The sequence below is a fragment of the Akebia trifoliata genome, chromosome 3, assembly GCF_017979445.1.
Source record: "Akebia trifoliata isolate Shusen 1 chromosome 3, ASM1797944v1, whole genome shotgun sequence".
Lineage (NCBI taxonomy): Eukaryota > Viridiplantae > Streptophyta > Magnoliopsida > Ranunculales > Lardizabalaceae > Akebia > Akebia trifoliata.
The window spans coordinates 33,356,574-33,372,699 of NC_141377.1; the positions used below are offsets into that span (position 1 = coordinate 33,356,574).

Genomic DNA, 16,126 nt, shown 5'->3' on the forward strand with positions numbered 1-16,126 from the left:
ACTACTTTAAACTAGCGAGATTGTCACTTTGAAAAACCTACGATCTAAATTTTCATTTTGAAAATTAAAATGAAGAGTGAGCCGGAATCAAAATTTCATGGTATTCAACTCACGAATTTACCCTAAAACTTATATGATAACAAAAGGTTTGGTGCGTTACAAGTAAAAGTTGGTGTGCTTATGAGTTGATGTGCCAATAGAATCTCTCTTGCTTTACACCAAGCATGAGAAAACTAAATTAAAATATCAATTTTTTTCCCCCCAAGTCCCAACTCCCACTACAAGAATCTTTCTTCCTCTCACCAATAAATGATGAGAAACTCTTTCCTTACTAAGATAGTAAGGAAAAAGGCGTTACTAAGTCTCAACCATCGTCAAAAAGACATCGAGATTAAAAAAAAGATCTTTGAGATTTTACACAAATCTCAAGGTATTTTCGACGGTGGATGAGGTTTAAGAAGGTCTTTTTTTTACTCACTACGTTAGTAAGGCTAGTTGGACCCATAAATGATAGATAAGAGTAAAGCCAGCAAAAGGAGACCCTACCTTATTTGACTGACTCAGAGCCCACTCAGCTGACTTACACATATCCACCAATCAAACAATACCCCAAATATTCTCTCTTTCTCACTCTAACTAATTCAAGGTTTTAGTTACAATTTTACCCAAAAAAAAAAAAAAAAAAGAAAAAAAAGAAGAAGAAGAAAAACAGAGAACACAAAACAGATCAAATCCTCCAATCAAACAATCTTTCAATCTCTCAGAAAACACACGCACATACACACACATGAAGAAATCAGCTTCAACTTCAACTTCAACTTCAAAACCCTCCTCAGTTCTTCCATATCAGACCCAAAGCCTAAGAGAGTTCTACCTAATAAGCAAAAAGCTAGGGCAAGGTCAGTTTGGCACCACATATCTCTGCACAGAAAAGTCCACAGGTGACCAATATGCCTGCAAATCCATCCCAAAAAGGAAACTTCTTTGCAAAGAAGACTATGAAGATGTGTGGAGAGAGATCCAAATAATGCACCATTTATCTGAGCACCCAAATGTGGTGAGGATCAAAGGCACTTATGAGGACTCTGTGTTTGTTCATTTGGTTATGGAGCTCTGCGCGGGTGGTGAGCTTTTCGATCGAATTGTTCAAAAGGGCCATTATACAGAGAGGAAAGCTGCACAACTCATCAAGACTATTGTTGGGGTTGTTGAGGCTTGTCACTCTCTTGGGGTCATGCATAGAGATCTCAAGCCTGAGAATTTCTTGTTTGCTAGTGTCGATGAAGATGCGGCGCTTAAAGCCACTGATTTTGGGTTGTCGGTGTTTTATAAGCCAGGTTGGTTAATGGGTTTCTTCCATTTTGGATTAGTTCTTGATTTTATGTTCTTTTGATTTCTATTTTTGGGGTTTTATCCAAGTTTTGATGTGGGTATGTTTTCATAATCTATTAGAAGGAATTGGGTTTAATTGTTATTGGTCGTTGATGCTTATGATCTGGGTTTGATTGTTATTGGTTTTTGATTTTGGGTTATTACTTGATTTTATGTCTTGGTTTATGTTGGCTTGCATCATCTCTTATTTCTTGTTTTTGTGTTGTTTTCTTTATGTTTATCAAAGCTTAATGCGGGTATGTTTAGTTACTTGGGAGTTCTTTGTGAGATTCTTTTTCATGGGTCCACATAATTTGATGTCTATTTCAATCTGAATTGGGATTGGTGATGCTCGTGATTTGGTTTTCAAATAGGAAAGTTTAGTTTATTAGTCTTGAATCAAAGTGACATTTAGTTCACGTGAAAGACAGAACTAAATGTGCAAATGACTGAAGGATTTTGATATATACTGACCCATTTTATTACAAAGGTCATCTAGATCTGCCATCAGATTACAATGAGGCATAGTTCTATGAAGACCGTATGACTTTATCAAGGAATCTGATTCAAATTCTGTGGGAAAAAATCTGCAGAAATTTTCAGATTTTGTGACCAAGTGGGTCTATTTGAGTTACGATTTAAGTGGGTCCCATACTTTATTTGAGGCGGGACCACTTGGAAACTTATTCATCTCCTTGAAGAAAATAATTTCATTTCTTTAGTTGTCAAAAATCCCTTTTGGGTGAATGAGAAATCGATTCCAAACAACCCCTACTAGCCATGGTTTGTTGTATGTGGTTTGTAGAACTATTAAGTGTATTAGTGAAACTCTTTGGTCCCACATTGGATATGAATAAGAAATTTGTCTAATTCTTATATAGAACTTCTCATATCACTTGAGTGAATATGAGAGAGAGATTTATATAAGCCCACGCACGCGCACAAGGGGCCCATGGGCTCAAGAAGGATTTAAATCATTGGTCCAAAAAATTCTTAATATGTGTGCGGGCACACGATGCACGTGCAGGGGGGGTGCAAATTTCGACAATTTGGCTTCACGTGGGTGTGCATAACAGGGCACACCCCTTAATTCCTATCACCGTCCAATAATGACACCTTTTGATTTTAGCACACCCTTTAATTCCTATCACCGTCCAATAAAGACACCTCTTGATTTCCATTGGTGTCTATTCTTCCAGTTAGGACACCTCTTTTGGTTTTTTGGGTTGTTTCTTAAGAGACACATTTCCTTTTCCAAGAAACATTATGTCTCTTAGAACTTTCTTTTTTCAAGAGACATCATGTCTCTTAATATTTTATAAATAGATCATTTCGACCTTAGTTTTTTCATTCAAATTTTTTTTCTTCTCTGTTGTTTTAACTTAACGTTCAGTTCGCTAGACGTGTAGATTGAAGTGCTGACTCTGCATGTGTAATTGTTGTTTCCTAGGAGACAATTGTTCATTGATCCATGGGCACCAAATTGCGGGAACAAAATTGTCTGAAGGACATTGTGTTCAACACAAGCCTCGATCAATCTTTTTGTTCGCTTCTCGGGTATCTACCGAATAACAATCTTAAGACAATTTTGGTCAGATTTTTATTATTCTGTTTTCACAGATTAAAAAAATGAATCACCAAGAAAAACCCGAGAAATTTAATTGCTCGGATTTTAAGCGTTGGCAACATAAAATGTTGTTTCATTTGACAACATTAAATTTAGCCAAATTCCTTCAAGAAGATGCTCCTGTTCTTAAAGAGAACGAATCAAATAACACAACTGTTGTTGCTATTGAAACATGTAAATATTCTGATTTCCTATGCAGGAATTATATCCTTAACAGATTGGATAACACACTGTATAACGTATACAGTCCAATCACCACTGCGAAAGAACTGTGGGAATCCTTGGACAAAAAATATGACAGAAGATGCCAGACAGAAGAAATTTGTAGTCGGCAGATTCTTAGATTATAAAATGTTGGATTCCAAAACAATTATAAATCAAGTCCAAGAACTTCAAATTATCCTGCATGAAATTCATGCAGAAGGCATGTCTATTAGTGAATCTTTTTAAGTGGCATCAGTAATTGAAAAATTACTGTCATCTTGGAGATACTTTAAAAATTATTTGAAGCACAAATGCAAAGAGATGAAGCTTGCAGACTTGATAGTGAGGTTAAGGATTGAGGAAGACAACAGAATGAGTGACAAAGGGGCGAAGAATAACTACTTCGAGTCCAAGGCCAATGTGGTGGAAGTTAAACGGCCTAAGTCGAACTCTCACAACAAAAAGAGGAAAATCTTTACTCTTGATCCTAAAGGCAAGGACTTTAAAAGATTCGAGGGAATCTGTTTTGTTTGCAACAAACCTGGACATCGAGCCAAGGATTGCCGCAAACGCAAGGACACATGATTCATTGAAGAATAAATTTGTTCAAGTCCAGTTGATTGAAGTAGAGAATCTTGTTGCAGTTGTTTTTGATATCAACCATTCTGCAGTTATCTTTGATATCAACCTTTCTGCAGTTGTCTTTTAAGTAAATTTAGTTGGAAATACTAAAGAATGGTGGGTAGACACAGGGGCTACTCGACATATATGTTTTGACAAAAATTTATTTTCAGAATATATTATAACGGAAAAGGATAAACAACTCTTTATGGGCAACTCTTCAACCTCAAGAATTGAAGGTCAAGGGAAGGTGATGCTAAAATTTACTTCGGGGAAGAGTCTTACATTGACTGATGTGCTGCACCATGTACCAGACATTCGGAAAAATCTTGTATCCGGATTTTTATTTAGTAAAAAGGGTTTTAGATTGGTATTTGAATCTGATAAATTTGTACTTACTAAAAGCAGGATGTATGTGGGCAAAGGGTACGTGAACGATAGTCTATTTAAGATGAATATAATGACGATTATACCCAAAAATTAAACTATGAATAAAGAGAATTCTTCCGTTTATATGCTTGAGTCTTTCAATGTGTGGCATGATAGATTAGGTCATGTGAATTTTAATGCCTTGCGAAAGTTACTAAATTTAGATTTATTGCCTAAATCTCATATCGGCCAAAATCATAAATGTGAAACATGTGTGGAGGTCAAATTGGCCAAAACAACATTTTATTCTGTGGAAAGGAATACTAAACTGCTAGAGTTAATTCATAGTGATATCTGTAATTTAAAGTTTGTACAAACAAGAGGTGGGAAGAAGTATTTCATTATTTTTATTGATGATTGCACAAGATATTGTTATGTGTATCTGCTACGGAGTAAAGACGAAGTTTTAGAAATGTTTAAACATTACAAGGATAAAGTTGAAAATCAACTCAGTTAAAAGATAAAGGTAGTAAAAAGTGATAGAGAAGGTGAATATGAAGCAACCATTGGTGAGTTCTGTTTAGAACATGGTATTATTTACCAAACTACCGCTCATTATTCGTCACAATCTAATGGTGTTGCTGAACGCAAAAATCGACCCTTAAAAGAAATGATGACTGCTATGTTGATAAGTTTTGGTTTACCTCAGAATTTTTGAGGGAAAGCAATCATTTCAGCAAATTACATTTTAAACAAAATTCCTCACAAGAAATTAAACCAAAACTCCATATGAGTTATGGAAAGGTCGAAGACCATCTTATAAATATTTAAAAGTATGGGGGTGTTTAGCTAAAGTAAGGGTTTTTAACCCTAAAAAGGTTAAGATATGACTAAAAACCATTGATTGTATATTCATTGGTTATGCACATAACAATAGTGCATATCGATTACTTGTGCACAAATCTGACATTCTTGACATTCTTGACATTCATGATAATACTATTATTGAGTCAATGAATGCTTCATTTTTTTGAGAATATTTTTCCTTGTAAAAATATACAAGAAATAAGTTCATATAAAAGAACTTATGATACTACGATTACTAATTCATAAGGCAATATAGACAAAAAATCTATAGAAAATGAGGATGAACCTAGATGCAGTAAGAAAGCTAAAGTGACTAAGTCATTTGGTCCTTATTTTTTAACTTTTTTGTTAGAAAATAAACCTCAAACCTTTAAGGAAGCCATGTCTACACCTAAAGCATCTTATTGGACAGAGGCTGTGAATAGCGAAATTGATTCAATTTTGCAAAATCACATTTGGGAATTGGTGGATCTTCCACCAGGCAGCAAGCCTATAGGTTGAAAATGGATCTTTAAAAAGAATATGAAACCTGATGGATCCATAGACAAGTACAAGGCAAGACTTATTGCTAAAGGGTTCAAACAAAAAGAAGGTTTAGACAATTTTGACACATATTCATCAGTTACAAGAATAACTTTCATTTGCATGTTGATAGCTATTGCAACGTTGCATAAGCTAGAAATTCATTAAATGGATGTTAAAACAACTTTCTTAAATGGTGAATTAAATGAAGAGATTTATATGGAACAACCAAAAGATTTTACTGTCAAAGGACAAGAAAGAAAAGTGTGCAGACTTATTAAATCACTTTATGGATTGAAACAAGTTCCTAAATAATGGCATGAAAAATTTGACAGTGTAATATTGTCAAATGGTTTCAAAATAAATGAGTGTGACAAATGTGTTTACCTTAAAAGCATTGAAGATGCTTATGTCATTGTTTGCCTTTATGTTGATGATATGTTAATTTTATGAACTAACAAAAATATCAAGTCAACAAAGAAAATGTTGACCAATAAGTTTGAAATGAAAGACTTAGGTGTTACGGATGTTATACTAGGAATAAAAATTAGTAGAACATTAGAAGAACTTGTATTATCTCAATCACATTATATTGAGAAAATGCTTAAGAAATTTAATCAATTTGATTGTAGTCCTGTTAAAACACCACTAGAAGTTAATTTTTATTTTTAGAAAAATACCGGTGAGAGTATCTCTCAATTAGAGTATTCTCGTATAATTGGCAGTTTAATGTATCTCATGAATTGCACAAGGCCAGACATTGCTTACTCAGTTGACAAACTGAGTAGATATACAAGTAATCCAGGATCAGACCATTGGAAGGCATTAGTCAGGGTTTTAAGATACTTAAAATTTACTCTGGACTATGGGTTGCATTACACTAGGTATTCAGCGGTACTTGAAGGATATTGTGATGCCAATTGGATATCAGATTCTAAAGAATCAAAATCCACAAGTGGATATATTTTCACACTTAGAGGTGTAGCCGTTTCTTAAAAATCTTCTAAGCAGACATGTATAGCCCGATTCATCATAGAATCAGAATTTATAGCGTTAGATAAAGCAGGAGAAGAAGCTGAGTGGCTTCGACATTTTTAGAGGATATTCCATTATGGCCAAAACCCGTGCCCGCCATCTGTGTACATTGTGATAATCAAGCAGCAATAACAAGGGCACAAAATAATATTTACAATGGTAAGTCTCGACATATTCGTCGTAGATATAATACTGTTAAGCAGTTGCTCTCAAATGGAGTTATTTCCATTGATTATATAAAGTCTAAGGACAACTTTGCGGATCCGCTTACCAAAGATGTAACAAGAGAGCAAATATACTACACATCGAGGGGAATGAGATTAAGGCCTACACAAAAGGGTCATCACAATGGCAATCCAACCTAGTTGACTGGAGATCCCAAGATCTAGTTTCAATAGGACAACTAGTTGTGTGTGACTCACCAGTAGCACTGAGGAGATAAACCCTCTTATCCACTCCTATGATGTAACGGTGATGCCTGTAACGGTTTTTTAGGGTAAGCTTTGCTTTTAATAATGCCTATAACTTGAGTCTCAAGTGGGGTATAACAGGGTACTTTTAATATAAATCAGCTACGTGAGTGTGAAGTTGGGCCGCTTCCATGGGAATTTATAAAGGTTAAAATTCTCTATAACACTCATAAATCTAGGAATATTCAGGGCCAAAATGAACACAACCGTGAGAACCGACTATGTCAAGAAATGAACTGTGAATTCTATTTTCTTGATTTACACTTAAGGTTGAACAGTTCAAGACATTGTGTTCACTGTTTAGCTAGTAAATCCTATAGTTTTTACTAGGGAAGGTTCAAAGCCACAAGCTACTTATCCTGATGTAGTATCTTTCCTATTTGTACTTTCTTTGTTTTGTTTTGTTTTATCGTCATTTTAATTGTCATCATTTTCATTCATGTGAGGGATTATTGAAAAAAATCTGCAGAAATTTTCAGATTTTGTGACCAAATGGGTCTATTTGAGTTACGATTTAAGTGGGTCCCATACTTTATTTGAGGCGGGACCACTTGGAAACTTATTTATCTTATTAAAGAGAAAATTTTCATTTCTTTAGTTGTCAAAAATCCTTTTTGGGTTAATGAAAAATTGGCTCCAAACAACCCATACTAGCCATAGCTTGTTGTATGTGGTTTGTAGAACTATTGAGTTTATTAGTGAAACTCTTTAGTCTCACATCAGATAGGAATAAGAAATTTGTCTAGTTCTTATATAAAACTTCTCATATCACTTAAGTGACTATGAGAGAGAGACTTAGATAAGCCCACGTACGTGCACAAGGGGCCCATGGGTTCAAGAAGGATTTAAACCATTGGTCCAAAAAATCCTTAATGCGTGTGCGGGCACACGATGCGAGCGTAGGGGGGTGCAAATTTCGACAATTTGACTTTGCATGGGTGTGCGTGACGGGCCCTTTTGCTAATTTACGTGTTGGGCTTGGGCTTACCCCTTGTAAGGACACCTCTTGATTTTCATGGGTGCCTGTTCGTCCAGTTAGAACACCTCTTTTGATTTTTTGGGTTGTCTCTTATAGGTCATTTCGTCCTTAGTTTTTTCATTCAAAAAATTTCTCTTCTCTGCTGTTTTAACTTGCTTGCATTCCGATTTCTCATTTGCATTCTTTGCAAGTACAAACTTATCAGTTCGCTAGACATGTAGACTAAAGTGCTACCTCTACACGTGTGATCATTGTATCCTGGGAGACAATTGTTCATTGATTCGTGGGCACCAAATTGCGGGAACAAAATTGTCTTAAGGACATTGTGTTCAACACAAGCCTCAATCAATCTTTTTATTTGCTTCTCGGGTATCTACCGAATAACAAATTCTACAAACTAAAGAAAAGGAGCTGCCCTGATCTGCAATGTTTTTAGAATTTATGCTCCCATTGTTTTGAATAATGGGCCATTTTCTTTTTCTCCAAATGGCCCAACTAATGGTAAAGTCTACTAAGTGGATTGTCCCAATTTTTCAACTCCCTATCATTGATATTTACTCTAAAATAATGAGTCCATGTTGAGATGTCCCGCAATCTTTGAAACATTGCTAGACAAGTGGCATTTACTTTTTATACAAAGCCATAAAAAAGTCGAGAAGATGGGGTTTATCTCTATATATTTACAAACATGGAAAGCCTAATCCTTGTTCTGCATTCCCATTCGTATGATTTCAAGCAAACATGCCCCTCTAACTTTGGTGTCATAAATATAATGCTACTGAAGTTTAGTGTTAATCATGTTGAGTAGATGATAGCCAAGTTCTTCACTATTAAATAGTTCTTTTTAAAATTTTTAAAATTTAAAATTTATTCTTAGATTTTTCACGTCTGAAGTGACATTCTACATGACCAAAGGAAGGATTAACATAGGACAATCAATATCTTAAAAAAATTCGATAAGAGAAAGACCTTGCTAAGTATCTTAGGATCATACTGTCTGACCTATATAGTCTTCTAAGAATTTGATGTGAAAACTCTCATTTTAGTGTTTCGTGGGTTTTTATGGACAATAACATAATGAGATAGGGACCATCCCTGTTGTGTTGTCTGGGACGCATTGGGCTTATGGATGAAATTTATGACTAACAACTTGCTTTTGTGTTATAGATTTTGGGTTTTGGGGAAAATAAAAGCGATAAACAAAGGGGAATTGTTAGAGAGAAGTGAATGTGGTTTTAGATCAAGTATGGCAGAAGGTCATAGTGTTTTTGATTTGGTAAATGGCCAGCAGGTTTAATCACCTTTGTACAGTTCAAAGGAAGGAATGATTTTTGGGTGATTTCAAAGAAATAGGACCATGTTTAGATGGGTTTAAAGTCTAAAAAGATGGAACAAGACCTCAAATGAGGTGCTGATCAAAATTCTGTCCAGCAGATTTAGGGCATTAGGTATGGTTGCAACAAGGCTGAAATTGAGACTGATTTAGGGTACTAAACCAGGGATTGATGTGGGGACATTAATGCATGATCAAGGTTCAGATTTAAGAGGAACTACATTGGAAAAATGTGGTTAGCTTTGGATTCAGTTGGTGAATGGAGTCATGGAGCAAGAAACTAGGAGGTTTCATTGTCTGCATCAAAATTGTATTATACATATCTGGGGTCTATGGAATGAATCATTTTCCTATATAAAATTCCATGAAAGACCTATCGTTTGTTGAGATATTTTATTCACATCTTCTCTCTCTCTCTCTCCCCCTCCCCCCCTCTTCAAGAACCCTTGATCTGCACATTCTTTCTCGGTGTTGCTATCATCAGCCGTCATTGCACATGACCAAACCTTCTCCTCTCCCTTAGTTTATCACCTATTGAGGCCACACATACATTTTCATTGAAGAGGTTATGGGTGGGCTAAGAAATTATAAGGGGAAATTAAGAAATAATAGAAAATAACAAAGAAGAGATAATTAATTGGAAGTACCAGCAGTTGAGACCTCTGACGGGCCAAGGCCCTACTGCAATTGTAGTGATTCCATCTGATCCAGGTTACGCAAGAGGTTTGTGATATTCTTTTGTATCCCAGAAGTGGTGACACTGCTACCATGAAAAAAATCAATTCTCTATTTCAAAAGTGTGGAGTACATGGGTATCGATAGATTGCTGAACAAAAGTCTTTGAGGACTTCAAGTTCTATTTGAAGTGCAAAAACAGTAATGGAAACTACTTAAAACTTTCCAAAACTTTGGTCAGCTGGCATTCCTATTTCTAATTTTAATATTGTCATCACCATCAAAGCCTTATTCCAAAAAATTGTGGTCAGCTGAACAAATCTTGTTCCTCCATTCAATTATGTGTGAAGTCATGTCTTTTATTAATTCTAGTGTGTTGATATCTACTCTCACTACCTCAATCTACGTTCTTTTTGGTCTTTCTCTCTCTCTTTTAGAACTTTTAATTTGCAAATTCCTTCTAACATGGACTATAGTTGGCCTTGCTAGAACATGACCAAACCATCTCAATCATTTTTCCCTTAATTTATCACTTGACGTCAATAAATGAACATGTAGTTTCTTGATTGCCCAACATTGAACTCCATAAAGCACTGACAGTCTAAATACCATCTTATGGATTTTTCCTTTTGGTTTGGTTCCAATGTGGTCTACTTACAATACTGTCGAATCATTAATTGGTATGCGGTACCACTGGTTTTAGGTTTTAGATTGAAGGACTTGTGTCACACAAACATTTTTCCCCAATCAAGTATTAAAGTGCTTCCTACGATTTCACAAATGAATATACCTTTCCATTGTTTTCTTTGTTTTGTCTTCCACATAAGTACTACATGCATCAATGTTCTTAGCTTCCAATTGGATTAAACAGTTCAAATTTTCTCATGCCATAACCGGTTTCATTTCTTTCGAACTGCATTACTTCGTATGTAGACATGGTGGTGAAAAATACCTGCATATGTAGACAATATTTATTTCTTATGTTTCCTGTGGCATTTGTTAGAGAAAATTTAATCCCCCCCCTCCCTCTCTCTTGTAGGAGACACTTTTTTCGATGTAGTTGGGAGCCCCTATTATGTTGCACCAGAGGTTTTGTGCAAGAATTATGGACCTGGAGCAGATGTATGGAGTGCTGGAGTTATTTTGTACATCTTACTAAGTGGCGTTCCACCTTTTTGGGCAGGTAGCCATCTTTACAAGTTACCCATAGAAGTATATAAGAATATCATTAGTTTCTACCCATACAATTTCCTCTTACCAACTTCGTATTTGTATCCTTTGTTACCTCCAGAAACTGAATCGGGGATCTTCAAACAAATTTTACAAGGGAAGTTAGATTTTGAATCCGATCCATGGCCTGGAATCTCAGAGAGCGCCAAAGATCTTATACGGAAAATGCTTGAAAGGAATCCAAAGAAACGACTTACTGCTCATGAAGTTCTATGTGAGTTATTTTCATCCGTTTGAATTTCCATCCTCCAGCGTAGTTCATGCCCTTAATTCTTCCTTGTGATAATGAAGTTGCTTTCTATTCCAGGTCACCCGTGGATCGTGGATGATAGAGTTGCCCCAGATAAACCTCTAGACTCTGCAGTTTTATCACGCTTGAAGCAATTCTGTGCAATGAATAAACTTAAGAAGATGGCTTTGCGGGTAAGCTTTTAACAATATCTTCTATAAAAACAAGTGATCCCTCTGAAGGTTATGTGCCACTGATTGATGGCTCTTGCCCTGGTAATCTTATCTTTCTAGATTGTTGTTCCTTTGATTCCTAATATTTGTACATATTCTTGATCCCAGCTATTTGTTGTTGGTGATACTAATCCCCTTTAGGCCTTCCTTTATATACAACTAGTACTCTTCCTTAGTGTGTAAATCTTGACATCTGATGCTGTACTGCAGAATTTTGGTTTAATTAATAGGAAAAAAAAGTAAATAAGAGATGAGGGAAGAGAAATAGAGATTAAGTTGAAGGATTCATGAAAACTCAGTATTTGATAGTGCGACCAGGGAAGAGGAATCATTCACACTGGGAGATCACACCATTCAAACCAGCAATGCTACCAATACTTCAACTCCTTTTATTCTCTTAGGGTTCGTTTCTGGAAAACAATTTCTTTGTAGTTTCTGAAAATGGCTTAACTCATTGAGGACTAATAACCCTGTTTTTCTTGAAAGACTCGCTAATTTATTTGAGCTTGCTTGTCCTGTGCAACAATTAACTCTTCAATGATAAAAGTCAGGTGGTTTTTAATCAAATTGTTTATTTTATTATGCTGGCCAATATTCCATCTTCAGGACACTCTTTTGGATGGCATGTTGAATATGATTGATCCTTTGTTGAATTATTCTCTTAAAATCTGAACATTCCCACATAAGGTTTCTATCCATATAATAATATTCCATATTTGCACATTGGTCAACTTTCCATGCAACTTCTTATCTTCCCCATAGGTTTATAACTTCCAAATACTTGTCTTTATACATAGTGACTAATCGCATTTTTGCATAAGTTTTAGTAGTTGTATCTGAGATAATAAGTGAAGGTGAAGGGCTTCTTCCCTTCTATCGGAAGATTTTGAGATATCCTAGAATGATATAGATGGCATCTAAATGTAGAGTACCCATTACCATCTTCACAGCTCAACCTTTTTTTTTCTTTGTCGTACGTATTAAGTTTGCTAACAGGTCAATTATAAAATCTGGGTAACATAGGCATATTATGGTTAAGGTGCATTCTTAATCACTGTCCTTATTAAATTTCCACTTCATACACTCTGTCTTGGTCTGACTTAAAGCCGAAGCAGCCCTCCAAAGTTGTCATTTATCCCCTCTTTAGTATCATCATCACTGTGTTGTCTGGAAACAACATATACCAAGGGAACCTATATAACAAGAGTAATTTCTTAATATATAATTAGAGAAAAAAATATAGATTCAGGCCTTTTCAGTATAGACCAACTATTGCTAGGAACTCAACGTCTCATTACAATAGTCCGGCTTCTTCTTCTTCTCTTATTTTATTTTATTTTATTCTTTTATAAGCAAGGCTTCTTCTTCTTCTTTAATGATGTCAATGTATACGTCTGTTTCCAATACCTACTAAATTAGTTCTTTTTGAGCTATGTAGTTTAAAATTCTCTTGCTCATATATAAGGTTGTCGTAGTTTTTTCCCTCGTTGTCATTTTTAATACCTGAGTTCAATTGTCATTGCTTTTGGTTGTTAAAGTCCTTTGGATGCCCTTACATATGCACATGATCATCGAATGCTAACTTCTATGTAGTATGTCTTTTCTCTCAAGTGTGGGTTAATTCCGTCACATCAAAGGGTAAGACACTAGAGACTTCCATCTGTAGATAAAGATCTTGTAAGACACATTGAGTATAGTTTTCATTTGTGGTCATGCTTGCTTTATCCTAACTTGTGGTGCACCTTAAGCTGCTCAGCCTGCTAGTTTCTCGACTCTTGAATTTGAAAAGGGAAGTCTGGAAAAGAACAGATTGTTTTGAGAATCCCAACCTCGGCTCAACTATATCGACCCTTGTCTGATTCCAAAGTAGTGAGGTATAGAAGTGTGCCTTTACAACTAAAAGGTTTAAATCCCTTCTTCTCGAAGCTTAACACATTGTGAGCTGTCTTGTTCATGGGCAAAGCAGATGAGGAACATTTATACACACATGGACACATATACTTGTACATAGATATGCAGAATGATTCGTCACTCAAATGGAGGAACCATAACAGAAGATATGACCTAGATAGTGTAGAATGTTAGAACAGTATTGAGGTTGTGAAAGCAGACATGACTCATGAGCACACTTTCTACTTTCAATAACAGAAGCAGGATTCAATCGGCCAAACCAAAACCTTTGGGATAAGGCTTCAACAATGTTAATTGAATTATTTTGTGGATTCTTCTACTGTGAACTGAGCTCACCACATGAACCCCTTTATGTTAGCCATCTACACACCAAGACTTGACAATATCTGTTGTGGTTGTAACTTACCAAAAACAGGAAAAAAATAATATGAGAAAACAGTCATGGTGGTTTGTAGTTCTACAAAGGCCAAATTTATACAGGGTATGGAATTATGCTAATTATTTGCCATAACATTTCCTTTTTGCAGGTCATAGCAGAAAGCCTGTCAGAGGAAGAAATAGGCGGTTTGAAGGAGTTGTTCAAAATGATTGACACAGACAATAGTGGAACAATAACATTTGATGAACTAAAAGATGGTTTGAGGAGAGTGGGTTCTGAACTCATGGAGCATGAGATCAAGGCTCTTATGGAAGCAGTAAGTAAATATTTGCAAATCTTAAGATCAAACAAACGGTCATGAGTTTGACATTTGACTGATGAGGATTGTAGAGTGGTCCTTTGAATTTCTTACTTACTGTCAAAAGTATGTTTTCAGACGCTAAGGCATGAGGTGAGGCAATGGGATCTCCAATGCCTCGAGGCGTAAGCCTCATGCGCATGATTTTGTTTTTTAAATAAATAGTATAAAATATATAAATAATTTAATAAAAAAAAAGAGAGAGAAGATAACCAACATATATTTCTAATTTTAAAATGCCAAGTTTCAATCCCCATACTCAAATTCAAATTGCAATCCCCTATTATTAAGAGTTGATGGCCAGTACTCAATAAATAAAATTAAAAAGTTCATGTCTACCACTAAAAAATAATCTCAAGATCCAATCACTTCTATTTTCTACCATATGAAATGCTTCTACACCATCCATATCATCTTCTTCTTGATTTGATCACGTGGTATCGTTTTCTAAAACATCCATAACAATCTGTTTAGTAGTATTGAAAGTATAGGTGTATAAAAATGCTTACATGAAATTAACAGTGATTTTTATTTAAAAAAATTATTTACATCTGAGGCTTACACCTCAGTAAAAATACTTGCGCCTCAATCATGCCTCAGTTGAAGCGTATGCCTTTTATACGTCTCAACCATGCCTTAGATGTTTGGTCGCCTCACCCCAACGTCTCGGCACCCTTTTGGTGCACCTCGAGGCTTACGCCTCAAGTGCCTCTGAAAACATTGGTCAAATCATTCAATATTTCGGGGCAAATATTTTGTTCTGTTCTTGGCCTAAAACATTCCTGATGTGGTACGAAATTTTAAACCATGATTTGAGCATAAGTTAATATTGATTTTTCTATTTAACCGTGTCCTTGTTTGTTTACAATTGTACAAATATCTCACACTGGGGAGTTTGGTAGGCTGATATTGACAACAGTGGAACCATAGACTATGGTGAATTTCTTGCCGCTACCTTGCACTTGAACAAGATGGAAAAAGAGGAAACCTTATTGTCGGCCTTTTCTTTTTTCGACAAAGATGGTAGTGGTTACATAACTATTGATGAGCTTCAGCAATCTTGCAAACAGTTTGGTCTAAGCGACGTTCACCTCGATGATATGATCAAAGAAATTGATCAAGACAATGTTGGTTTCCCTCTCTCTCTCTTTAAATTTTTTTATTGTATGAAATCGATCGTTGGCGCTATTTTTATCGAGTTATATTACTTTTGCAGGATGGGCAGATAGATTATGCCGAGTTTGCTGCAATGATGAGGAAAGGCAATGGAGGAGGGATTGGGAGGAGAACCATGAGAAGCAATTTGAACTTTAACTTGGGCGACGCGTTAAAAATATCCGACACTTGATGTTCCTTAATCCATAGTACCAACTAATCTAAGTTATTAACTAAAAGCAATCTTTCTGTATAACAGAGAGACGCTTTACATTTGGAATGCAATGGTTTAGTCCCTGATTTTACAGGTCCTGAATTATTTGTATCACTTGATCGCTATATTTGGGTAATTTTGAGTTGGCCCTCGGGTGTTTAATTTATTTGTAACTTATTTATTATAAGGATATTAAAAGTCTAATTAAATATTAATCAATGTGGTAATTAGAAGCATATGAACTTTAGCTAAAATTAGAATTTAAAGAGAATGCAAAGTCTTTGTCTTTGTAGTTTTTCTTTACGCGAACGTCCATATTTCCTATTCCATCTGAGTCTCAACTA

The 16,126-nt window shown here is 35.5% G+C and overlaps 1 protein-coding gene across 2 annotated transcripts; it reads left to right on the forward strand.

Annotated features, from left to right (window-relative positions):
* The first annotated feature begins 663 nt into the window (after positions 1 to 663).
* LOC147406473 (calcium-dependent protein kinase 24-like) lies at positions 664 to 15,997 on the forward strand. Of its 2 annotated transcripts, XM_086434530.1 has the most exons (7): positions 664 to 1,337; positions 11,113 to 11,256; positions 11,365 to 11,517; positions 11,611 to 11,726; positions 14,204 to 14,371; positions 15,316 to 15,540; positions 15,630 to 15,997. In XM_086434530.1, exons 1-7 carry the CDS (start codon positions 788 to 790, stop codon positions 15,759 to 15,761), a joined length of 1,488 nt encoding a protein of 495 aa, XP_086290656.1. In that variant the 5' UTR covers positions 664 to 787; the 3' UTR covers positions 15,762 to 15,997. The 2 variants fall into 2 exon arrangements, with proteins under 2 accessions (XP_086290656.1, XP_086290657.1); XM_086434531.1 differs by having other exon boundaries at positions 671 to 1,337; positions 11,113 to 11,517.
* Positions 15,998 to 16,126: the final 129 nt, after the last annotated feature.